General features: G+C 39.3%; 2 protein-coding genes across 6 annotated transcripts in view; one reads left to right on the top strand and one right to left on the bottom strand.

Annotated features, from left to right (window-relative positions):
• AAGAB (alpha and gamma adaptin binding protein) overlaps window positions 1–26234 on the top strand; it is a 272788-nt gene that overhangs the window by 110956 nt on the left and 135598 nt on the right. The window contains exon 1 of one of the 2 annotated variants that reach the window (XM_029950227.1): window positions 20068–20090. The exons of the other annotated variant lie outside the window; for it this stretch is intronic. The gene's annotated coding sequence lies outside the window, so the exon portion shown is untranslated. Of the gene's footprint in view, window positions 1–20067; window positions 20091–26234 lie in introns of those variants that run through there. 2 annotated transcript variants of the gene reach the window in all.
• IQCH (IQ motif containing H) overlaps window positions 1–26234 on the bottom strand; it is a 205999-nt gene that overhangs the window by 95576 nt on the left and 84189 nt on the right. For 3 of the 4 annotated variants that reach the window (XM_029950214.1, XM_029950215.1, XM_029950216.1), the window contains exons 8-11: window positions 20839–20918; window positions 18981–19019; window positions 5003–5554; window positions 4252–4318 (exon numbers count right to left, since the gene is read on the bottom strand). In XM_029950214.1, the coding sequence (XP_029806074.1) occupies window positions 4252–4318; window positions 5003–5554; window positions 18981–19019; window positions 20839–20918 (738 nt within the window). Of the gene's footprint in view, window positions 1–4251; window positions 4319–5002; window positions 5555–18980; window positions 19020–20838; window positions 20919–26234 lie in introns of those variants that run through there. The other variant, XM_029950217.1, reaches the window with a different exon arrangement.

Below are 26234 nucleotides of genomic sequence, written 5' to 3'. Positions count from 1 at the left end.
TCAATCCTTCCAAAGCCATTACTCTGCAATGTGTAATTATCTTAATGTTCATATTATCAAGCCATAGACTTGAAAATACATGATAAATATTTTGTGGTCAAAAACATTCCTGAAGGACCGACCTTCATGTGATCATTAGTTTGGAGAATGCAATTTATTCTTGTGGGTGCAAAATTCATAAACAACCAAATGCTTATAATTCCAATATACTGTACAGTTATCAGATGCTAATCTTTCATTTTTAGGGTTCAAACATGTTAGTGCAGCCCCAAATAGCTAGCAACATGGTGTAATTATTTCTAAGGCTAACGTTACCCCAGAATTGATTGCAAATTTCCTATGGAAAGAGCAAAAGAGGACAAGGCTATAACTTGTACTAAATGCCTACCTGAATCTTACATGCCTACCAACTTATTTTGACTGGTGATTCCCTCCCAACGCTGAAAACAAAACTACTATATTAGATTTGGTGGAGGGGCATGTGTTTAGAGAAAAATGGTCTTTACTTTTATTTACTTTTTTCATGAGTTGTATGAAGTCCTTGGTGCAGGAGACAAAGTAGACTAAGTAGCAAATTGTGTTTGCTCCAAAGATACGTTGCTGAAATGATGCACAGAGGGGAAAAATGAGGCTGAACTATATAGATTCCTTTCGACCATTAAATCAATTGGCAATGAAATAAAAGATTATATAGAGAAGAGAGAAAAATCTCACCTCAGTAATTCGCTTTCTTCCTTTTAAAGAAGGAAGACTACCTAAAATCTTCAAGTATTCACAGGGAGAGTGAGGCTCACAAAAAAGGTACCCCAAAATCATTTTCTAAAGAAAGGTATGGTTTGAGAATTACATCTGTGGAGTAAGTACAAGGTGACAGGTTAACCTCATTTAAACTTAATTTAATAGCCACGGGTCATTTTATAAAACCTAAAGCATTGAATGTGGGAACAAATACTATTTGATCAGAGCCCAAGTGTTCTTCTCATGTGATGATGTGTAATTGAGCTTTTTTAAATGCTTAGTTGAAACCAATATATGGGGTTGTTCTTCTCTCTTGAAAGATGCGTGATTAGCAGTTTTTTCTTTAAAACTGGTTATTGGAGTGCCTGGGTGACTCAGCCAGTTAAGGTTCAAACTCTTGGTTTCAGTTCAGGTCATGATCTCATGGTTCATGGGTTTGGGCCCCACACTGGGCTCTATGCTGATAGCATGGAATCTGTTTAAGATTCTCTCACTCCCTCTCTCTCTCCGCCCCTCCTCTGCTTGCAGTCTCTCTCTCAAAAATAAATAAACTTTATTTTATTTTATTTTATTTATTTATTTTATTTATTTTTATTTTTGAGAGACAGAGACAGACAGCGTGAGCAGGGGAGGGTCAGAGAGAGAGGGAGACACAGAATCTGAAACAGGCTCCAGGCTCTGAGCTAGCCAGCAGCACAGAGCCCGATGTGGGGCTCAAACCCACGAACCGTGAGATCATGACCTGAGCTGAAGCTGGACGCTTAACCGACTGAGCCACCCATGCGCCCCAACTTTATTTTATTTTTTAACATTTTATTTATTTTTGAGAGAGCATGAGTGGTGGAGGGGCAGAGAGCGAAGAGACACTGAATCCCAAGCAGGCTCCAGGCTCTAAGCTGTCAGCACAGAGCCTGATGTGGGGCCCAAGCTCACCAACTGCCAAGATCATGACCTGAGCTGAAGTCAGATACTTAACTGACTTAGCTACTGAGGAGCCCCAATAAATAAACTTTAAAATGGGTTATTATGGGGAACCTGGGTGGCTTGGTAGGTTGGGCGTCCAACTTCGGCTCAGGTCATGATCTCGCAGTCTATGAGTTCAAGCCCCACGTCGGTCTCTGTGTTGACAGCTCAGGGCCCAGAGCCTACTTCAGATTCTGTGTCTCCCTCTCTCTGCCCCTCCCCCATTAATGCATCTGTCTCTCTCTCAAAAATAAGTAAACATTAAAAAACTTTTAAATGGGTTATTATGGTGGCATACCTGGGTGGTTCAGTTGGTTAAGCATCCAACTTCAGCTCAGGTCATGATCTTGAGACTCTGTCTGTCCACCCCTTCTCCCTTCTTCTCTCTCAAAAATAAATAAAAACATCTAAAAAAATTTTAATGGGTTTTTATGTTGTTAACAAACAAAAATTATTATAATAGGAAAGACTTTCAGATTTATTATGTGTTCATTTAAACTGAGAATATGTCTTTGAGAAGAAAAGCAGTTTTATTATCAGATCTAAAATAATGTAATTCAAGTTTTTGACCAGATTATTTTTCTAACTAATATATATCCAGCAAACCCTTTTGGAGTGTTAAAATGTTTTCATTTAAAATTATTTTTTATTGCCCAGGTTGGATTATTGTTCATTATTTTCAAAATTTTACCTCTTTGGACCAAGGCTCTTTTCTATCAGCCTTCTCTTCAGGGCTGATGGCATTAGGGACTTGAAGGGTCAGAGGTGGAGGGAAGGAGTTTGTGGAAATCATGACTGTAATATCTTTACGCTGTTAACATTGCAAAGTAGGGGGCTTGTTCTGTTTCTAGGGTTTTTTTTTTTAAAGGTTTATTTATTTATTTTGAGGGAGAGAGATAGCATGTGTGCGAGCTAGGGAGGGCACAGAGGGAGATAATCCTCAGCAGGCTCTGTGCTGATAGAGTCCGATGTGGGGCTCAATCCCACAGATGATGAGATCAGGACCTGAGCCATCCAGGAGCCTCTATTTCTGGTTTTGAGTAAAACAGAAAACACAGAACATGATTTCCCACATATCAGGTCAGGTCCACAATTAGTTGCAGGAGTGAAAGGCTCTTGCACCTTATTCCAAGGACTCAAGTCTGTTAATTATGTCTGTAATTAGCCCCTCTGGCTGTAATCAATTACAAGTGCTATTTCTGAGTGTGAACTAATTTTGTGTGCAAAACTAGTCCCACCAAAACAAAAGCCCAACTTGGAATGAAATTCAGATCTGTCTTACCTCACTTACATCCTGAGGAGGAACTAATTTCTTCTGTGAGCCATAAAAAGACCCAAACTAAAAGACTCTGTGCAACTGAAGTACTTCCCTAACTTTTCTGGAAGTACTTAGCTGTAAATACTGTGGATTCTAAGAAAGTTTGAATTACTTTATTACTACTAACATGTCACTAATTTAAATGATAATTATATTTGTATAATAATTTCCTTTTTTTGCTTTTTGTATTACTGTTTAAATGTGTTAAATACTCTATGCTGCGCATAGGTACACATATACATATATGCACACAGGAGCACAAATAAATTACAATCTAGAATTCTATCACAATAGATCACTTGATGCATCGCTCTACTTACAAGGCCTTAACAAAGAGCCACTTTGTAAGATGCAGATTTGATGAGTTTTGCTGTTTGTCAAAACAACCAAGTCCGCTTGGGACATTTGGTCTCACCAAGGAAATTTTAACACACTAGGTAGATTAAAAAGCAAAACAAAACAAAACAAATAAGGAGGCAGATCACCCCACACCTTCTGACAGCAGCTCATGTTTTAAAGGAGCTTCCCGTGCAGATTTCTGAGATTCCCAATGTCATTTTGGCATACCTATTTTACCACCGTGTTGCAGACAACAGCTTTTAAGTTCCCCAATTCATAAATGTAATTAAATAATTACATTAGTGCTAATTAACATGAAACTGCAGATTATTTAAGCGCAAAAAACACTATTCAACTTCTTAATTATTCTTGTTCACACAGCATTTCCTTTTGCTCAGGCGCCCTAGGTGCAAATAAAGCATCCCATCTGCTCGTAATTAGAACTAAATAATTTCAGAGAATGTAGCTTATCATTTTGACTGCACATTTGATTAAAAACAGTGTACAAGCAATATCCTGGCTTATTGGCGTAACAGCAACAACACACGCAAGCCCGTGTTCCTCTATCATTAAAGAAGATCGAAAACATTATCTGTTATTTCAGGGGGAAAAAATACAACTTTTTAGTTCATTTCATACAGATGAAAGCGAATTACAGCAAATCACCTCTCCACTGAATAGCAGCCCCCACATAATGACTTTATTTGCTTAATCCCCAAATTAAACGCCGTTTCGAGCGAGGGCCCTGTGTTATTACTCTCATCATGTCGAGAACATTTTCCTGCCGAGACCAATTTGAATAAAACAAGGGGCCTTCCTTGAACTCAATCAAGGAGCCATAATGTGGTGGGTAATAGAGGTTGCTGATAGATTTGCAGGCAAAAGTGTTATACCTAATGATGGGATATGGATAATAGTCCTCCTGGAGGTCCTGATGCGATTCCAGTTGGCTGCCAGATGCTAAAAATCAAGAAGAGCATTGATCAGTGACAGGAAGCTGTAGTGGATTCATCTAGTCAAACTTCAGCTGTTTTTCCACTGTACAGTTAAGCCAGGCATAAATTATATTAATTGATTTAATTACATACTTAAAACATCTTCCCCAATTAATTTAATTAGGTGGCTACATGATGCTACTGGCAGGGGAAGATTAGAGGCAGCTCACTTAATTAACAGAATATGAATGAAAAAAAGAGAAAGCAAACATAAATGAAATTGTGAGCACTAATTAAAAGGCTGTCTGCAAACTTAAATACTTTCTGACAAAGTGGTGACAGCAATGTAGACAAGAGAGGATTTTTTTTCCTAGCAAATTAAAGTGCCAGAAGGTATATATAGGAAGAAAAGGTAGTGCAGTTAAAACATTGATTTTCTGACAGAACTCCCATACTCAAAGTGAAGGGACTTTTTTCCCCATAGAAAAAATTGCAATAGATTTTACAGGTGCAAAAGCCAGATTCCTGATTAGGGCTAAAATATGATATGCAAACACATGTAGGGTTTGTGCATCACACATGGGGAGGAGTGGAAGGCAAAAGAGGCTGAGGGGGAGGGTAGTTGGATAGAGAAAGGGAAGATGAAGAGACAACTTACCGCAATCGCTCAAGCAAGAAATGTTTAGAAAAAGAGGTCTGCCTTGTGTACCTTGGCTCGAATACGGAAATGCTCCAGGTGCCTTTCCCGTGATTCCCTCAGCATCTTCTTCACACGGGTCTTATGGCAGTGTAAGAGCCACGCAATGGCAATCACACCCGAAGCCCACCTCTGCTGGCGATAGATGAGGAAAATCTGTCTCGCTTTGAAGCATTTCCATGTGGCTTGGATCTTGATGGCAGCCTCTTCCTTTCCATCTTGGCCCTTGTACCTTTGTCCCGGAAGATTTAACATCATTTGGATGGGATCTGGGTTCTCTAACAGTGAGAGAAAGTCGTACCTGGTAAGTTTATTCTTCAGCTCAAACTCTGGAAGGAAGGCTACCAAATTGTTTCCTTTTATTTTAACTTCTGGTATTGCATAGTCCCTGAGAAACTTTTTGATGCGTTCCAAGAGAGAAAAAATACTTCCCCAGGATAAATTAAAATGTTCCTTGAATGCTAAGAAGTCCGGGGCGGTCTTGTCTATGACACCATTATAAATAAAGAAGTCATACTCCCATGGTGAGTGCACAGCTCTAAAAGGTGTTCTGATTTTCATGGCCTGCGGAAGGAAAGTATCACCAGAGATGAAATATAATTGTGGCCTTTTCAAATGAGTGGTGAAGACACAGACTATCACATAGTCATTCATTACTCAATGCTAAGAGGATACATGTCCTAATTTTGACTTACATACATGTCATAATAGAAAAGTCTGGCCAGGATTTTTCATGAAACTCAACAACAGAAGAATATCTTAGAGGTTGCTCAAAGCTATTAAATTTTGGGGGATGCCTGGGTAGTTCAGTCAGTTAAGTGTCCAACTTCAGGTCATGATCTTCTAGTTTGTGGGTTCGAGTCCTGTGTCAGGCTCTGTGCTGACAGCTAGGAGCCTGGAGCCTGCTTCAGATTCTGTGTCTCCCTCTGTCTCTGCCCTTCCCCTGCTTATGCTCTGTCTCTCTCTGTCTCTCAAAAAAAAAAAAATACACATTAAAAATTTTTTAAGCTATTAAATTCTTTTATACAAGTGTTATAAAAAATTACCCAAGGAAACTGATCATATGAAAGTTATGCATTTAGTTTACTTTGATATGCTCAGCGGACCCCATAGTCTCTGCAATTTATGTTTTGTACACATTCGTGAGTGGAATCATATTGCTGCTTTCTTGTTCATATGTTATCCCTCAGTCCTGAAAAGCAGGGTGGAATCTTTCTCTGCAGTCTTGACTATGACTTCAAATGTGCACATCAAAGCTGTCGTGCCTCTTCTGACTTTCTAAAGGGCCGTCCCTTTCAGCACTTATATTACTTCTGCCACCTTCTGTTAGGATCCAGGAGGGTTTTGTTTTGTTTTGTTTATAAGTAGTGTTATATTGTGTGTGATCACCCTTGCCATTCTCTAGGTTTCTCGTGACATTTGTTCTTTTCTACTTAAATCTAGTATCTTCTTAGGGACATACCTGGAGTAGTCCCCAGGAAAAGAGAATCTGAAATCTCATAATAAATAAAACTAAGGAATCCTTTGGTTTTTTATTTTGCTCCTATCTGTACTGATTGAAATTTTAAGTCATGTAAACATACCACAGTTACTTCTGAATATCAGAAGGGTTCTCTAAGAATGGAGTCCTGGGCAATTTTCTTCCTTATACTTTTCTGCATAAAAAAACTGAATAGAAGTGATTAAACATAAAATCAGAAGAGGTTTGGATGACAACAGCAATATATGTCACACATATCCCTTAAAAAAAGAAAGAAAAGGAAATTTTGGTTGTGTCTGTGTCCGGGGTGAAATCACTATATTTCATCATTGAAACCTATTGCATTAGAAAAATAGACACTCTGCCCTGGGGTCTAAATGTTCCCAATGGCTCGGGAGGGGGGGGGGGAGGGGGGAGGGGAAGGCATAGATATTTCAGGCTCTGCAGTCTCCTCTGTAAGCCAGGTATCAGCTTACTGTGCTGATTGCTTCTTGCTTAGGGATTTAAGGAACAGATTGTCTTCAATATGTCATCATTTACCAATCTTTACCAAATTGTAGCATTATATTGCTGTCTGCATTTTAAAGAGGTTTTAGAGAACTCAAAGGAAAAAAAGACCCAAGTAATTAATCAATAACCATTATGTCACAGCACTGTGTTGAAGATAACTGTTAGATTGTTCATGCTTTGTCTCTACTAAACAAATGTTAATTGATATCGATTAACAAATTCAAGGCAGAAAGCTACCTAAAAGAAGCCAAGAGATCATTTATAGTAATAGCACAATAAACAAACACAATTGTTTTGTTTTAAATAAAGAAAAGAAACACTTCAAATCCTTTTTGTTTTCTCAGGTTCCAGGCAGTAGAATAATTAGACTGTCATCTCAGGTAAAAATGCTGAAAGCAAGTATTAAGTCCAAGAGGGGGGATTTCCTTGAATTTTAGAGGCAGACATTAAAATTGTTTAAGTTTATTTATTTATTTTGAGAGAGACAAAAACAGCATGAGTGGGGGGAGAGGTAGAGAGAGTGGGAGACAGGATCCCAAGCAGGCTCTGCGATGTCAGCCTAGAACCTGATGCGGGGCTCAAACCCATGAAACTGTGAGATTTTGACCTGAGCCTAGACCTGAGCCAACACCAAGAATTGGACACTTAACCAACTGAGCCACCCAGGTGCCCTTAGAGGCAGACTTCAAACGTCAGTAAACTTTTTGTATACTTTTAACTTAAGAGTTGTTAAAGGCATCGGGATGATGGGAAAAGGCTTCTAGCCAAGACTGTAGCCCTTCCTGATCTTCTCAAGGCACCAAGAGAGAAGGTAAACTGTTAGGTGGATGGAAATGAATTCTTGGATGGACAAGAGAGAGTTGGAGAAGTAATGCCTCATGTAGCAGACGTCAGTGCTGGCAGGAGGAGTTGTGTCAAGTGGCACAGGTTCCAACAGAAATGGCTCGCGGCTCATTTCTGCCTTCCTTCAAGAATGGGTTCTAATGGTGGGAAGGTTAGAGTCAAGAGAAGAATGGCCATGCTTCATCAGTGACAAATAGACACGGCAGTCATCACAGGTGGATGCGTCTGCAGCTGGCTGGTCCTACCAGCCACAAGTTTGATCCTGTCAATGAGACCCTGAGGCTTCTAGAGGAAGTGCAGCTGTGGATGGGACATTTGGCAGAGAATCTGGTGTCCTGGGAAATTCCTTGTCTTTACAGAGACTCATGTGGGGTTGGGAATGTAAGAGTTACTTCAGAAAGGTGACCAAGCGGCCATTTTATTGCGGGTCAGAGAATAATTCCAGGCACCACCAGGGACCAACGACCCCCACTCTCCAATCTGGAATGTCTCAAACTGGAATGTCTCACCATGGAATTCCAGCATCCCCTCACCCCACCGAAGTGAACAGCCAATCATATCCTGCCACCGTCCAAAGATGCCCTTACTTGGCTATCTGCCCACCTGAGGTCAAACCCGGAACTCTTGCGTCCATAGAACACCTTGCTCTCCCGTACCAGGCATGACTTCCCTGACTCCCCACTCCCGGAGTCAGGGAACCTTGCCCGGGAACTGCAGACTCCAGTAAAGTCTCTCTTGGCTCCATAACTTGGTCTCTCTCTTTTCTCTCGCCTCTGCCTCCATCTATTAAATCTTACAGGGACCATGGATGAAAATGGAGCAAGTCTGGGAGAAGATTCTGAAAGAAGAGGGCTCTTAAGTCTCTCTCAGGCAGGGCCTTCCAATGGCATCGGTGTGGGACGTGTATGTACGTCAGCAAATGCATTTCAGACCTTTTGAGAGAAGAGCCCTGGCATGGGTATGGGTTACAGAACTGAACAGTGGCTGAGAACAAAGGGATTATGCCTCCCTACCTTCTTGGATGATATTCCAGTAAAGACCTGTTCTCAAAGGAAACACACTCTTGGACATCAAAGAGACCACTCAGGCACGGGGAAGCTGTGGGTTTGGAGTCAGCTAAAGCATAACCGTAGTACATCTGTCACAGAGAATGCCACACTTGGGAGCACTTCACACTTAGAGCTGGAAAAGACATGTCTCTCAAGAGGAAGGCTTCCCAAATTAAAGCAGTGCATCAGCATTGTGGGATCCATTGAGCAGGTAAAGACAAAGCTGCTTCACAGCCTGCTAGGAATAAGAGCCCTGATTAAAGGTCATGCCATGCTTCAGATTCCGGTTCCTTCTGTTATTCTTCCTTTACTATTTACCTCCATGAACTTGTTTGCAATTATCTGTCGCCTGCCTTCTTTCCCTCCACCTACCTTCCTTCTTTTCTTCCCTTCCTCCCATCTTCCTCCCTTTCTCCTTTTTTGTTGTTGTTATTTTGTTGTAGTTGTTGTTTAAGATATGCCTTACAGTCATTGTGACTTTACTGAATAGCAGTATTGTTTTCCTTCTAGTGGGGATGGCTCTCTGTCATGCCATTCACATTCTCTCCTGCTCCTTCCTGAGCCCTTGGCCACACCTTCACTGGGCCCAAACCTGAGGCCATGGTCTAGTTGTTAGCATCCTGCTCTAACCTAAGCGACTAGCTGGGAAACGTTCTTCATCGTCTGCAAAGTGTTACTACTAATTAGGTAATTTTAAGAGTTTCTGGAGCAGTTATTTAGGAAAAATTCTAAATTTAAAACAAAACAAAACCCCTATGAAGGCAGGATGATGATTTCATATGTAGGTAAGTCACAGGTGTGAAGCAAAGAAGATAGGACAAATATTACCTCCTCAATTGTAGAAATAATTGCCACAAAGAAAAACTTAGGAAAAAGGGGCATGTCCTTTTTTAAGATGAATTTTTTTTAAATGAAAAATGTTCTTTTCACACATGTGGACAGCATGTGGATGCAGGATTAAACCATACCTGAGGACCCCTAAATTAGATATAAATTGGATATCACCATCGCCTGGTCGGTAAATGGTCAAGTATATGGGATAATTCAACATAAATATTATTTTTAAGGAAGGATTTGCCTAGAAGGACAGACTAAAATTGCTTTGGAATCCATAAGCCGATGTTCAGTTTCTCCAAAACTCAAACATATCCGTTAGTAATTAGCTTTGGCAGCGCTGTTGTGTGAAAAAGAATAAACTCTTCCTGCCGTGATGGCTCTGCTTACATTCAGAGCGTGAGTGAAGTGACCTTCAGAGACGGGACTTTCATTCTTCCCTGAAAATCAGGGATGTCACTGGTCTGGCCTGTTCTTTAATATTTGTTGACGGTCTGAAATGTGTTAAGCTCTGTACAGAACAGGTATCACTACCTCAGATTGCTAGCTCTATTTGAAAGATATAAACAATATTCAGAGTGAATAGCTGACCTAATCAGGATTTAGGGATTCAGCATAATTACAGTCCTGAATTTTAGAGCATGAAGACCTTGCCTTTGTTTTTTTTTTTTTTTAACTCAATAGGCTATCACGGGCTCGGGGGAATGAGCCTTGGCCCTACAGTCTGACTCACCTAGGTTCGTGTCCAAACTCTGCCAGTCTGCTACCTACTCCTGGGCAAGTTACCATAGGCATCTGCTATGGATTGAATGTTTGTGTCCCGATAGCATCTGTATGTTGAAGCCCTGGTCCCTGGTGTGATGGGGTTCAGAGGTGGGGACTCTGAGAAGTAACTAGGTCATGAAGGTGGAGTCTTCATGACGAGATTAGCGCCCTAGTAAGAAGGGAGACCAGAGAGATGATTTCTCTGTCGTGCAAAGATACAGGAAGAAGGCAGCTGTTTGCAGACCAGGAAGAGGGCCCTCACCACAACCCAACCACACTGGCACCCTGATCTTACACTTCCAGCCTCCAGAACTGTGAGAAACAAATGTTTGTTATGTTGGCCACCCAAGACTATGGCATTTTGTTATGACGGTCCAAGCTAAGACAACATCCTCTCTGAACTTAAACATTTCTCATCTCTAAAAATGATAGATCCCTGCAGAGTTGCCATGAAGATCATAAGATGTGTAAAGAGCCTTTCACGGTGCCTCACCTCCGTCCATGTGATTATTACTGTAAATGAGGAAACAGGCTCAGAGAGGTTAGGTGATTTGCCCAAGATTACACAACTAGTCGCCCATCCCTACTCCCATGCCCAGAGCTCTAACTGTCCAGAGCTTCATGTAGGGCCTCTTACTGAGCTGTGCTCTCCTTGTTCAACCTTCCTTTTACCACCTCCTACTTCAGAGCTGACCTGGCCTGGACCTATTTCTTTCTTACTTCAAAAGCCACCTGTTAAAGTAACCCCTACGAACATGCCATAGCATGGTGGAAAAGTGAGGGATTTGAAGTGAGGAGCCATAGGATCTTGGCTGTTCCCACCTTACTACATGGCCTTGGGAAGGTACCTCTCTTGTGGGCTATTAGTTACCATTAGGAGACCATTCAAGGTGCTTCTGATTTTGATACCCGAAGGCTATCTTAAAGTGATTTTGACACCCTATGTCTCTCTGACTTATTAATTGCTGTGTGTTAATAAACTCCTGGAGTTAACAGAGCCAGCAAATTGAAGGGAAACATCTCCCGTTGAATCATTTCATGTACCCTGAGAAAGACCGAGGGTTTTTTTTTTCCTTTTTCTATTTTTTAAATAGGAAGCTCTTTCTAGAAATTTACAAACCACAGTAGAGGAAGAGCTGTTTATACCAACTGTGTGTACAGGTGGTCATGGGGAGAGAACCCCAAAGAGTGATAGTCCAGTGTTTCAGGGTCTGCAAATCCACAGAAACAGTTCTCAGTTGATAGGACCTAGAAACTGCATTTAAGCCATAAGTGTCCATTAAAAGTGAGAGTCAGAGTCCGTAAGCTTTATAAAGAGGATAAAAGGCAAAAATAGAGAATTTACTGAGCAGAGACATACAAAGGGAGAGAATTGTGTGTAAAGGCCACTCAGATGAGCAGCAATTTTCTAGGGATAATTTCTGCAATTGCTTTGAGAGGTATCTTTATTCAAATGAGCCTTCCTGAACTCTGAAACACTTTCCGAGGAGAAAAATGTTCCCGTGGAACAAAAACACTCAATGGATCAATTTCTGGTTGAAGATCAAAAAGAACAGAATCAAGAAGACTTTTTTTAAGTAGATGGTATATATTTTCAGTCAAATGTGAACTCTCCTTTTCTAGAGACCCATCTCATTTTACTGCTGCATTGATTTCATTTTTTTTCTGCTACCTTTCTAATATTTTCTGAGAGAATGTGACATAGTTAAGGACCACTAAGGACAATTATGACTGATAGCTGGAACCTGCCAGGGATGTGAACAGCAGGGGGGGGGTGGAGAGCAGCCTGGATTCCTATATTCCTGAGAAAAGACCCATCATCATTTTCTTCATGGTAAAGGAATAAGAGTGAGCCTCCAAAGGATCTCTGTTATCACCAAAGTATAGTTTGACGTTACAGTTTTCCTGAGAAAAATATGTGTATAGCAAGTCTGGTGATCCCAGATGGCTAAAGGATACTTGGAAAATTCTTGTAACACCCACCTTTTCACAGTCTCTAAACCTACAAATGTATTCTGCTTTATTTTCATTCATAGCACTCATCACTGCCTGACATTATATTAAATACCTGCCTTCCTCACCAAAATACAAATCCCAAGAGGGCGAAGACTTGGTTTATTTTATTCACGGCTATATCCCCAGTGTCTAGTATGCTTCCTGGCACATGGTAAAAGGTGAATAAAGATTAGTGGAAGGAAGGAAGGAACAAAAGGAAGAAGGAAGGAAGGAATAGTACAATTTAAATTCATAGCCACTTGGGCTAGATTTACAGCACAAAACTGTCTGTGATCATACAGGTTATTTGCAAACTCACAGCTTGAATTTTGAAACACCAACAGACTACTTGGATCTGAAAATGTCCGTACCTTTAAGCAAGAAATGCTGCTGCCCCTAAGAAGTAGCTTATGGACGACTGGGTGGCTTAGCTGGGTAAGTGTTCGACTCCTGATTTTGGCTCAGGTCATGATGTCCGGGCCAAGAGATCGAGCCCCATGTTGGGCTCTATGCTGTGTGCGGAGCCTGCTTAAGATTCTCTCTCTCTCTCCCTCTACTCCTCCTTCCCACTCACGTGCTCTCTCTCTCTCTCTCTCTCTAAAAAAAAGGTAACTTAAACACAAAGATTTATGTACAAATATGAAAAATGTTCATGGCAGTTTGATTTATAACAGGAAATTATTTAATTACTTATTAATACAGTGTTTATAATTTAATATCTAACAATAGGATAATAGCTAAGAATAGTATGGTATATCTTCAAGACAGAATATTATGTAACCATTAAAAATATTTTATAATGACCTTTAAGTCATATATGTAAAAACTTATGATAAATTGTTGGGAGAAAAGAGATAGATCACTGTTGAATACACTGTAGGCTATGAACAGTGGGCCATGCCAAAGTTTAAATAATGCCAAAGGGTTACAGTATTATGGGAAAATTTTTTTGGATATTTAGGCATTTTTTTCCCTCCTTTCTGAACTTTCCAAATTTTCTATGAATAATCAGATCACATTCTCATGAATGAAAAATATAAAGTAAAAAAATTAAAATTATTTTGTGGCTTACTGATCACCTAACATTTTTTCTGGTGTATATAAGTAAAATCGCTAATCACATGCAATAGAAGTGTACATTTATTTAGGTGAAGTCATGAAGAGAGGTAAAGACAGTTTGCTAATTACTTCTTGCAAGAAAAAAATTGTTTTGCACATAAAACTGTATACTTTTAATTCACGTTGAAAGTTTCATGACAAAAATGCATCGGTGAGGGTGGAAGTTTCTAATGAATCAGACAAAACAGAAATGGTTTTAAAAGATGCCACAGTTTTTGTTTCTGTTTTTGCATTCTTTTTCCTTTTCTTCCTTTAAGAAGGTAAATTAAATAAGGTTTCATGAGGGAAAGTGAATCTAAAAGAGCAAAGAACAAGTCTAGACTTGCTTCTGAATTTTAGCTTGTGTCTCCAGGCTGTAGGGTTCTAATTCTTGCCAAAATATCACCAGCCCGTTCTTTAACCCTTTAGGGCAAGACAAGAAATGAGACAGTGTTGTGCTAGGCATAGAGCCCACGAGGGAGGCACGCTGCACTCATGAAGAAGTAGGCTTATTTCGGGGAGCCTGGATGGCTCAGTTGGCTAAGTGTGCAACTTCCGCTCAGATCATGATCTCATAGTTGGTTAAGTTCAGGCCCTGCATCGCCTTCTGTGCTGACAGCTCAGAGCCTGGGGCCTGCTTCAGACTCTGTGTGTGTGTGTGTCTCTCTCTCTTTCTCTCTCTCTCTCTCTCTCTCTCCCCTCTGCCCCTCCCCCGCTCGTGCTTTGTCTCTCTCTCAAAAAAACATTAAAAAACATTAAAAATTTAAATTAAAAAAAGTAGGCTTATTTGGAAAAATGTCTATTCATGTCCTCTCCCCATTTTTTAATTGGATTTTTTGTGGTTTTAGGGGTGTTGAGTTGTATAAGTTCTTTATATATTTTGCATATTAACCCCTCATTGGCTATATCATTTGCAAGTATCTTCTCCCATTTCAGTAGGTTGGCTTTTTTGTTTTGTTGATGGTTTCCTTTGCTGTGCAGACGCTTTTTATTTTCTTGTTGTCACAGTGGTTTAATTTTGTTTTTGTTCCCCTTGCCAGAGGAAAACTATATCTAGAAAACTGTTTTCATGGCCAATGTCAAAGAAATTACTATCTATGTTTTCTTCTACAAGACAACATCCAGATAGCCAACAGACCATGAAATGATACTCAACATCACTAATTATCAGGGAAATGCAAATTAAAACCACACTGAGATATCACCTCACACCTGTCAGAAGGACTAAAAAAAAAATTAAGAAATAACAGTGTTGGCAAAACTGTGGAGAAAAAGGACCCCTCTTGCACTGTTGGGGGGAATGCAAATTGGTAGAATTTCTGTGGAAAACAGTATGGAATTTCCTCAAAATAATTAAAAATATGATACTGTGTATTCACCCAAAGAAATGAAAACACCTAATTTGAAAGATACATAAGACACATACACCCCTATGTCTATTGTAGCATTATTTACAATAGTCAAGATATGGAAGCAGCCCAAATGTCCATTGACTGATGAATGGATAAAGAATACACACACACACACACACACACACACACACTGGAATATTACTCAACCAGAAGAATGAATGAGATCTTGCCATTTGCAATGACGTGTACAGATCTAGAGGGTATAATGTCAGACAGAGAAAAATAAATACCATATGATTTCACTCATATGTAGAATTTAAGAAACAAAACAAATGAACAAACAGGAAAAAAGAGACAAAAAAAAAAAAACCCCATCAAACCCCAGACTCTTAAATATAGAGAACAAACTGTTATCAGAGAGGATGGGGGGATGGGTGACGTAGAGGAAGCGAATTAAGAGTACACTTGTGCTGAGCACTGGGTGATGGATACAATTGTTGAATCACTATATTGTGTGCCTGAAACTAACATACTACTGTGTGTTAATTATACTTCCATAAAAATAAGAAAAGAAATAGGCTTATTTCTTTTAGTAGATAGGGCACATTAAACCTAAAACTGTTCCTAGATATCCCCTGGTGGTTTTCAGAGTATATATTTTTAAACCTGGAACACTTTGTTCAGAAACAATATAATCTGATGCTAAACAGATACACAGTTAACACAGCTGCTGTGGTGGGCGAGGCCTGGAGCCCCCCCTACTGGGAACTTCAGCTTCTCTCCTTTTCCTGGGGGTCTTGGAGTGAGTGTTACAGGGAACATGAAAGTTCCGTAAAAAACAGACCTGGTCTAATCCTGTCCTTATACAGATGGGGGAAATGAGACTAGACAGGGGCGTTGTCACTGGCACACATGTTGCCTAATTAAAATAGTTCCACTGACTCACCTGTAAAATAATCACAATTCTTTAACATAAGGATCAAGAGCATATGTTGGGGAAATACTAAAGAAAGTAATAACATAACAAAATTGACATAACTGATATCATCATCCAAACCTATACTTTCCATACCAAAGGACATTTTACAGCAGATTTACGACTTATGAAATAGGATTTTCTTTCGTTTTTCCTTCTTTAATTTGAAAAAAGTCTTGAAAATACAGAAAAGTATAGAGAATAATATAAAAAACTATCATGGGCACATGTTAACCTTTTGTCTTCTTTGCTTTGTATAGATCATATAATGTAATCTATCTATAATATAATGTAATGTAATCTATCAATCGATCAATCGATCTATGACTCATAAACAAGAGAGCAAGCTACAAAAGTCCAGTAGTTTAAACCAGGGGAATCTCCACGAGGATGAATTAGATAACATTAGATAACACAGAATATATATAGTATATATGAGATATATATATGTATATGAAGCAAAGTAGACAAAATATAAATATTTTATATTTTAAGAGTATATTTTATATACTTATAATTATTATTTATATTATAAAATTCAGATATGCTTAAAGTACTTATATCTTTATATATGCATTGAAATTTAAAAAAACAATACATAAAGTGCAATTGAAATCCTCTCAATATTTCTTTTTAGCTCATTCCTCTCCCTTCCCCATTTCCACACTCATGAATTTAATCTGGACCCTTGTGTCCAATAAATACATTTGTTTGCTTCTTTTACCCACAAAGTAGATTTTTATTATCATAATATTAATTGAAATTACGTGGATCTTAACATAGCTGTTAGCATGCCTGCCTTGAGGTAATAAATTCATATTTTGCTGAGAGAGGCAATTTTAGCAACTTTAAGCATTTAACTAGATCCCTGAAAAGAAAGGCCTCGGATTTCTTGAAATAACTACAAACTCTGCCACTGTTTATTATCTTCTTCCTTGGATCCTTGTGCGGAGCCTGACTGACTCAAATTTACCCTTTTCCTTCTTGAGTCTTGGTTATAATGATCTACAAGACAGAAACGCTCTTAACGTCACCGCCAGTGAAAGCAGACAGAACAGCAGAGGGGACAGGCACTGTCCTGAGAGTGAAGGAAACAAACAAAAACATACACCAGAAATGGGTTCTCTGCACACAAGACACCAGGTACAGAAAATGTTAGATTGCATTTGGAAGGCAGAGATATAGTATCGTTTAGAAAGATCTCCATCAAAAGTGATTGAAAGTTTTAAACATTTCTAATGCTTTGAGGCTCTGACAGTTGCATAGTCCAGTTCTGCGTTCTGGCTCTGTCACTTACTAGTTGGATGACCTTAACTTCTCCATGTTCTGGTCCTTCTACTGAAATGGGAATAATAATAATAGTACGTGCTACACAGAGATGTTGCAAAATGAAGTGAGCTCCGCAGAGGCAGCACATGACAGGTATATGCTGCTAGTCATACTAGTAGTGATAGTGGTAGTGGTTGCGGTAGTAGTGGTGTAGTAGTAGTAGTAGTAGTAGTTATAGTCATGGTAGTAGTAACATTTGGAAAACCAGCCCATGTGGAAGATCATAACCTTGTGTGTGGAAAGGCACAGACTCTGGAACCTCACTGTGTCATCTGGATCCTCCACACCCTTTTACCAACTGTATGGGCCTGAGGACAATGACAGTATGAGTATTTGGTGGGTGTAGATGCCAGTGCTCTAAGAACATGCACAATCCACTGTAGCTGTTATGAAAATTTCAGATATGTAATGCATAATGCCTTAGTGTTCTTAAACCACGTCCTATTTTTACAACGTAGAGGCAAGCTCACAGTTTCCTCATAGCAACAAGTCACAGGAAGCTGGAGGAAGGTTCTAATTTCGTTGATTAGTTTATTCCAGAGCAATTTGTCTAGGTTCGGAAGGACTGTATGCAGTCATTGCTGTAGATACAGCTCTGACTAGTCACAGCTCTGCAGAAGTACAAGGAGGCCCACAAGGTAGGCTCTTTTTCCTTGAAAAGGGATGGCTAAGCTCCCTCTGAAATTCTTTCTGATAAGATCCCCAGAGGAAGGGAGGCCTAGAAGATTGTTCTTAAAAATTAACCAGTGGGGGCGCCTGGGTGGCTCAGTCAGTTAATCGTCTGCCTCTTGATTTTGGCTCAGGTCATGATCTTATTGTTTGTGAAATGGAGTTCCACATCGGGCTCTATGCCAACAGGGCAGGGCTTGCTTGGGATTCTCTCTCCCTCTCTCTCTGCCCCTTTCCCGCTCTCGCTCAATCTCTCTCAAAATAAATAAATAAACTTAAAACGAAATAGACCAGTGAATTCTGATAACAAGGGCTTTTTAGTTCCAAAGCATTTCTGCACACATTAACAGCACTAACCTTCATAGCAAACCTAAGAGAAAGGAGATATTATCCCCACTGGTCAGAGGAAGAGGTGAGGCACTGAGAATTGAAGTGACTTGCTCAAAATCCCTCCGTTAGGAGGAGAACCCAGCTCTTTCCGGCTTCCAGATCAGAACTTTTATGACTCACGCAGGCCCCAGTGGAATGTTCCTTGCTGGCATGTACTTGTCTTTGTGGGAATGATTTCAGTCCTCCAACTTCTTTGTTACCTTATTGGTTTTAGGCTGCTTAATTCTAAACCCCACACCCTGAGCACAGGCAGTCTGTGTGTGCATGTGCACGCTTGTATGAATGCACACAGACTCTAGCCACGCACACACACGCACATGCTGGGGCGGAAAGTGAATTTTGTTTCACGTTGTATGTCTTTTTAGGTGAACTTTTAAAAGATGAGATCTCAGATTGAGGTTGAAGACCATTGTGATTCAGCCAGATTTTGAGTACGCTAAATCACTTTTCTGGATTGAAGCCTGAGAAGTAATTCAGCCTGAACTGAAGGGGAGTGAGGGGGAAGGTTTTTCGCTTTAAATGAACCTTTTATTTTTTTTCCCAAAGACATGATCTAATTTCTTTTATAAAAGAAGAGCCAAAGAACTTCTGTTGCAGTCTCCAGCTGTCAAACCTGCCTCCCATACTTCTGCCCTGCAGCAAAAGGCAGGGACATCAGGTGACAAACCCCAAATTTCAACTAGTCACACAAATTACAGACCTTCCTATCAGGACGTCCTCTTGACCTTTTGCCTTTCCCCTACAATGAAGAATGAGACACAGTTTAAATCAAAATGACTCTCATGGGCAATTTTACAAAACAAATAGAAGCACAGAGCCTCCCCCCACAGCCCCTGCCCCCAGCTCCCCCGCTGGGCCAGCCTGTTCCCTCTCTCCACGCAGGCAGGAGCTAATAATTAGAAAGACCTTTCCCACCCCAGACAATGCTGCTCTGCTTGCCAAGAGCCCTGTTTGACTTGAAGAAAGAGTTTGACAAGTAAATATTTACAAAAACAGCTAGAGTCGGTTGCCAAATCCCGCTTCTGGAGGACACTTAAAGCAGTATTTACAAAAAAAGGCTGCTGAGAAGGGCACCGTGCTGCCTGGTGCTTGCTGGGTGCCAATCCAAGCTCTGTTCTGGCTCTATCAGTGTTTCTGTTAGCCTTTTTAACTTCCATGCCAGGACGCTCTTCACAGAGTATATGAATAATTACATTTACCATTGAAGAGCCAACTCAGAAATGTACCAATTCGGGACCACGGAAAGAGTCTTTAAATGTTACTGCTCCAGCACTAGGGGAAAGCTTTGTGAAATCAACAGAGAGGAAATTAAAAGGCAGGACTAATTAGCACTCGGAAAGCGTCATTATTAAAAACAAAAAAATTTGGGGGGGATAGATTGATTACCGCACAAGACCTAGTCATGTTTGTATTACCTGTAGATCTGTTATCGGTAACTCTGGGGGACTTGAGAGCTCAAACATGGTGAGAATCAGAACAGGTGCCCCCGCCTGTTCCCATTATGCACATTAGCCCGTGGCCTTCGCACAGCCTGTTAAACAGCTGAATTTGAAACAATCATGGTGCAGGCCAAACACTAGCCTGAAGGCCTGTCTGTCTAGGGATTTGGCCATTTACATTGATTTTTTTTTTTACCCACATTTTTCATGAAACACAAATATTTGCCATGGCAACTGGAGTGTCACATGACACGCTGCTACATAAACAGCTTGGAAATCTCTTAAGGGGGCACAGCCCACCAGTGCTGCAAATCCAGGGAAAACTACTTGAGGAAGATTTGAGCATTAAGATGAAGGTCTGGAAAGAGCAGGTAACTGTCTACTGTGTAGATACAGTAGGAGTCATTTCTTCTCTGCCGCTCTTCCTTTTCTCTTTCTTCCTTCTTCTTGTTCTTTTTATTTTTTTAATGGGAGCAGCTGTAAATATGACCACATAGGGTAAGCCCAGAAAAAGACACTGCCAGCTGTCTCCTTTTTCTGGTGAAAAGTTTCAATTATCACAACTCTGTGGCTCATAAACATAAGAAAGCAAGCTTCAAAAGTCCAGCACCTTTAAACCCAGTGAATCTCCATGAGGATTAATTATGTTGTTCTGTGAGGTCCTAGTGTCAGAGAATACAGAATTTCTTCTCTTTCCTCATTAGGATGTCTGAACAAAACTGGAGAGCTTGCTTTTTATCCTATGCTTAAAGACAAATGAAGTACAGTAAAACCTCATAATAACCTACCCTATGCAATATGAATTTGGATACAAAGCAATAGCTATTGTATTTCAGACTCCTGGACTCTCAAACATCTAGCGGTATAAGTTGGCCCAGTCATTCAGTTAATGTGACAATAATATGACATGCTTGAATTTTTTAGGACCCCATTGATGATGTCCTGCTAGAGTTTACTTGTACAGCAACCTCCCTTTAAAAATCAAAAGCATCCCCGCAGCTGAAGTAGTATTCATTTCTATGTGAAAGCTACAATTCTATCAGATGGGTGCACTACCAAAAGTCTCACTAGGAATATTGTAAATAACAATTTTCTTTTGTTAGTTAGAAGCATGAATACCTTTGATGTTTGTTTCTTGTGAGAGCCCTTCTTCACTTCCACTGGAATCAGCTGTGGTTTCTGAGGTGTACCCGAAGGGGCTGTGGACAGAGGCGACAGATACAGTGTTACCTCTTCCAAAAGAAGGCTGAGTCCTCGGGCTGACGCTACTGGGTTTGCCACTTTAATAAGCTCTGATACCCTTTGACTGTTCACTCTCAGCCCTGTCCGTATCAATTCAACAAAACATTTGTGATCATTGACTTCAAAAGCAAAGCAAAAAGCATGGGAGGACAATTGTTCCATCAGAATATAAGATCAGCTTGTTTTATGCAAACTGCCCAGATGAAAAGGGAAATTTTCAAACAGCAGGCAAATTACAGAGTAATATTTGTCATATAAAAATGTTTCACTATAAGATCTCTTTAAATAGCCATATTCCCAAGTTCATTTCATAGGTAACTTAATATAACTACATAGAGTGGACTATTCTGTGTAGTCAGTAAAAAAAGGCAATTCTGAAGAATTTAAAAGGGTTGGGGAAATAATACAAATGAGAGAACACAGTAAATATTAGTTTTGAAATAATATTTATAATAAGAATATTAATGAGATCTGTAAGCAACAACTTTTAGAGAACACATCCGGTCCACAGGTGGGTAGGTGATGCTTGGGAGAGAAATCACATCCCTCCTGTTGCCTGGGAGCTAATCCCACTGCCCTTTACAAATAGCTCAAGTCTGACATTCTCAGGGGAGAAAAATCCATACACGACTCTTTCCAAGAAAGAAAACAAAAATAATTTCTTTAATCAGTTAATTGAGTCAAAGGAGTAAGGTTTCTTCAACTCCCTTAGTGCACCCCCTTTCTATTTTGTAACAACCATCTTAAAAGAACTGATGGATACTGATCAAAAACAGCACCTCGGTACACAACGCGGAATCCCACCATGAGCTCCCACCCCTCTCACATTCCCTCAAGTTGGCTGCAAGCAACTTCTTCAGCCATCTCTTAAAAAGTAGCAGGCTTTCCAGAGTCTTGTCACTAAAATTCATCTCCACCAAAGGCAACTTGGTTTGACCTGGTTTTCAGATTTCCTGGCTTCCAGGAGACTCCCTGACTGTAAAACTGCCCAGCACCGCGCCTAAGCCTGGGCGGTGAAGACTCCATTCTAAGCCTGTAAGTTTTGCCTTGACCTCCTTACTCTTCTGGCCTGAGTTCACTTGGATTTCGCCCTCCCATTTCTCAAGCCCAGTCCACACCCTGCACTTAGGCTGATTTAAGTCCACAGATTCACCCGTGAAGGCTATTATTCCTATTGCCTGCAGGCTCAGTATACTTTTTGTTAAACTATCAGGTTCCTGCTGACAAGTGACATTTTTGGTTAAATTCCCACGTTCAAACAAAACAGCAGCTGACAAGTTTTTAAGCAAGCATAATTTTTAGAGGATTTTAGTAAAGTTTTAATGAAATTTGGTAGAATAAAGATCTGAAAGATTTGTGACTTCATATGGATAATCCACAGTTAATGGTATATCTAAAATTTTTAAAATGATTTTTCTTAGTTACTTGCAGAAATTCTGTCGCTAAATTATAACTTCATGTAGCCTTAGATTTTATGGGACACATATATTTGAAGAATGTGTCTGCATTTTCAATGACGTTGTGTCATAAGATACTGCCTATAGTTTGTTACTTGATTTCCCTTCTGGAAAAATCTGGATGATAAACTTTGCCAGAGTTAATGTCATAGGGAAAAAATCTTGTCTTTCTGGAGAAACCTATATGCTTTGATGGCAGTTACTGATATGTATCTGCCCAATAGTCACCCTCCCTTTCTTTCTGGCTAATTTTAGAACTTCATTTTTTTTTCCAGTATGTGCAGCTCCTAGGGTTGCCAGATTTAGAAAAAAAATTTTTTAGAGGACACAGTTAAATTTTAATTTTAGGAAAATAACAAATAATGTTTTAGCATAAATATGCCCCAAATAGTAAATATATTTAATATCCAACAAAGAACAGAATTTTCATGAATGGATTGGACTAAGGATAACTTATCATATGAAGCATTTAGTATAAATATGTCCCAAATCTTAAACCTAACCCTATCTCTGGGCATTCACTTTCCTAGCCCCTTTCTTATAGCTAAGAGCAGCCACGTGACCAGTGAGATGTAAGGGGAAATCTATCCAGGGGCTTCTGGGAAGAGTCTGGTTCCACTGTTTTCCCCTCTTCCTGCCTTGAACATGTACATCAAGGGCCAGATCTACAAGAGCCGTGGAAGAGTCATGAGGTGGCAAGCATGAAGATGAAATCAAACATGCTAAAGAAGATAAAGCAGAAAGAGAGCTGTTGCAATATTTTTGATGAGTACCACCAGCCCTGCACTGCCTGCATCCTCGTTTCTCACGCCACTGGCAGTGAGGTTTTCTGATACTGCAGTCCCATACATTCCTGGCTAGTAATCCTCCGTCCCTGCCTCCATTCCTTTCTTTGTCTTATGGTCTGTGGTAGGGCCTCAAGGACAATCAGTGTTCAATGACGGTGGCAGTGGTGGTCATTCTTGAACTGTCTCTGCTTTTAATGGAGAGGTAGAATCCTTCTAAAGCTGGACCACTGAGAATATTGTTAGCCCTGGCGTTTTGGTTGACCAAGACAATAATCAGGGTCAGAGAATCCTCTTCTACTCTGCTCCAAGATTTTCACCTATTTATTAATGTTGAATTGCATTTCATGATTTTTTAATTTTCCTGTATATGGAGGTGATCATAGGATTTTTATTTTCTAACCTTTTAATATGGTGAATTATGTTGCTTGGTTTGTCTAATGTCGAGTCTTCTTCACATCCTTCCTTATCATGATGAAGGTAAAAAAGCAAACTTCTAACTTTTATTTGGAATGTTTGCCTCTATGTTCCTGAGATCAACCCATGTATTTCTTTACTGCACTGTCCTCATCCACTTTTAGTTCCATAGCTATAGTAGCTTTGTAAAATCAGTTGGCAAGCTTTTCTTCTTTTCTTTTTATATGGAATGGTTTAAGATGAGAATCGGTGATCCTCTAAAGTTGGTAGAACATGCCTATAAAAGGGCCTGTGGCCTTTTTCCTTCTGGTATATTTCTGTGTGCATACATGGTTGCACACGCCCACATGTGTTGTTTAACACAGATCTACTTTGATTACCAGTTCAAATGATCTCGTGGCATCATTTTCTTTGAGTTTTCTGCTTTTTCTTGAGTTAATTTTGACAATTTTGATTTCTCTAGGAAAATTCTCATTTCATTAAAAAATATATGGCATAAAGTTATACTACAGTTTAAAAAAATCTATGTATATTTTTTCATTTTGGTATCATTTATTTGTGCCTTCTCTTTTATTTCAGCTTTATTGAGATATAATTGACATATAAAATTGTAAGATATTTAAAGTGTACCTTGTGGGAGTTTGAGATACACACATACACACACACACACACACACACACACACACACACACACATCATAGAAGGATCCCTTCCCATCTACTTAACACAGCCATCATCTCACATATTTATCCCTTTAAAAAATTAATGAGAACATCGAAGTTCTCTCCTAGCAAATGTCAATTATACAATATATCATTATCAAGTATAGCTACCATGTTTTACATCAGATCTTCAGACATTATTCATTTTATAGCTGAAAGTTTGTAACCTTTACCAATCTCTACCCACATTTCTATCTCTGGCACTCACTTTTCTACTCTCTGTTTCTACAAATTTGACTTTTTTAAAAAATTCTACATATAAGCAATACTATGTAGCATTTGTCTTTCTGTGCCTGGGTTATTTCATTCAGCATAATACTCTCCAGATTCGTGTTGTCCCCTCCATGTTGTCACAAATGGCAGGATTTCCTTCTTTTTTTTAAGGCTGCGTAGTATTATATTATGTTATATTATATATATTATATTATATTCACACACACCCAACACAAATATATGTGGTGTTTCCTGTCCATTCATCCATCTACTTAAATAGTGTCCATACCTTGACTATTGTGACTAATGCTGTAGGAACACGGGAATACAGATACCTCTTGAGGTAACGATTTTGTTTCCTTTGGCTGTATACCCAGAAGTGGGATTCCTGATCAGATGGTAGTTCTACTTTTAATTTCTAGTGAAGCCTCCATACTATTCCCCCGAGTAGCTTTACTAGTTTATATTTTCACCAACAGTATGCAAGGATTCCCTTTTCTCCATCACTTGCAAGCATTTGTTCTCTTGTCTGCCACTGTGACAGGTGTGAGGGATAGCTCACTGTGGTTGTGATTTGCATTTCCCTAAGGATTTGTGATGTTGAGCACCTTTTCATGTCCCTGTTGGCCCTCTGTTTGTCTTCTTTGGGAAAATGCCTGTTCGGGTCCTTTGCTAGTTGGGCTATTTGTTTTTTTTGCTATTGAGTTGTATGTGCTTCTTAATATATATTTTATATTAAACTTTTATTGGATTTGTGGATTGCAAGTATTTTATCCCATTTCATAAGTTGCCTTCCCATTTTGTTGGTAGTTTCTATTGCTGTGCAGAGGCTTTTTAGTTAGATGTAGACTCACTTATTTATTTTGGCTTTTGTTATCTTTGCTTTCGGTTTCAAATCCTAAAACTCATTGAGCTTACCCCTGTGTTTTCTTTTAGGGGTTTTATGGTTTCAGGTCTTATGTTGAAGTCTTTAATCCATTTTGAGTTAATTTTTGTGTATGTTATAAGATTGTGCTCTGGTTTCATTCTTTTTAATGTGGTGGTCCAGTTTTCCCAACACCATTTATTGATGAGATTATCCTTTTCCCATTGTTTGTTCTTGGATCCTCTGTCAAAATTTAATTGACCATAAAAACATGGTTTTGTTTCTCATTCATTATTCTGTTCTATGATCTATGTGTCTGTTTTTAATGCTGATACCATAATGTTTTGATTACTAAAGCTTTGTAATATAGTTTGGAGTCAGGAAGTATGATACCTTCAGCTTTGTTCTTTTTCAAGATAGCATTCTCTATTTAGAGTTACTTGTGGTTCCACACAAATATTAGGATTTTTTCTTCTATTCCTGTAAAAAATGCCATTGGAATTTTAATAGGGGTTGCATCAAGTCTATAGATTGCTTTGGGTGGTCTGGCCACTTTAATAAGGTTAGTTTTTCTAATTCATGAACCTGGAATATATTTCCATTTATTTGTGTCTTCTTCAATTACCTTCATCAATGTTTTATAGTTTTCAGTTTTCTTCACCTGCCTGGTTAAATTTATTCCTTCTTAAGTATTTGATTCTTTTTTGATGCTATTGTAAATGGGATTATTTTCTTAATTTCTCTTTCTGATAAATCATTGTTAATGTATAGAAATGCAACTGATTTTTTTGTATATTGATTTTGTATCCTTTAC

Source organism: Suricata suricatta, chromosome 9 (genome assembly GCF_006229205.1).
Source record: "Suricata suricatta isolate VVHF042 chromosome 9, meerkat_22Aug2017_6uvM2_HiC, whole genome shotgun sequence".
Lineage (NCBI taxonomy): Eukaryota > Metazoa > Chordata > Mammalia > Carnivora > Herpestidae > Suricata > Suricata suricatta.
This window is presented reverse-complemented; position numbering and strand designations above follow the sequence as displayed.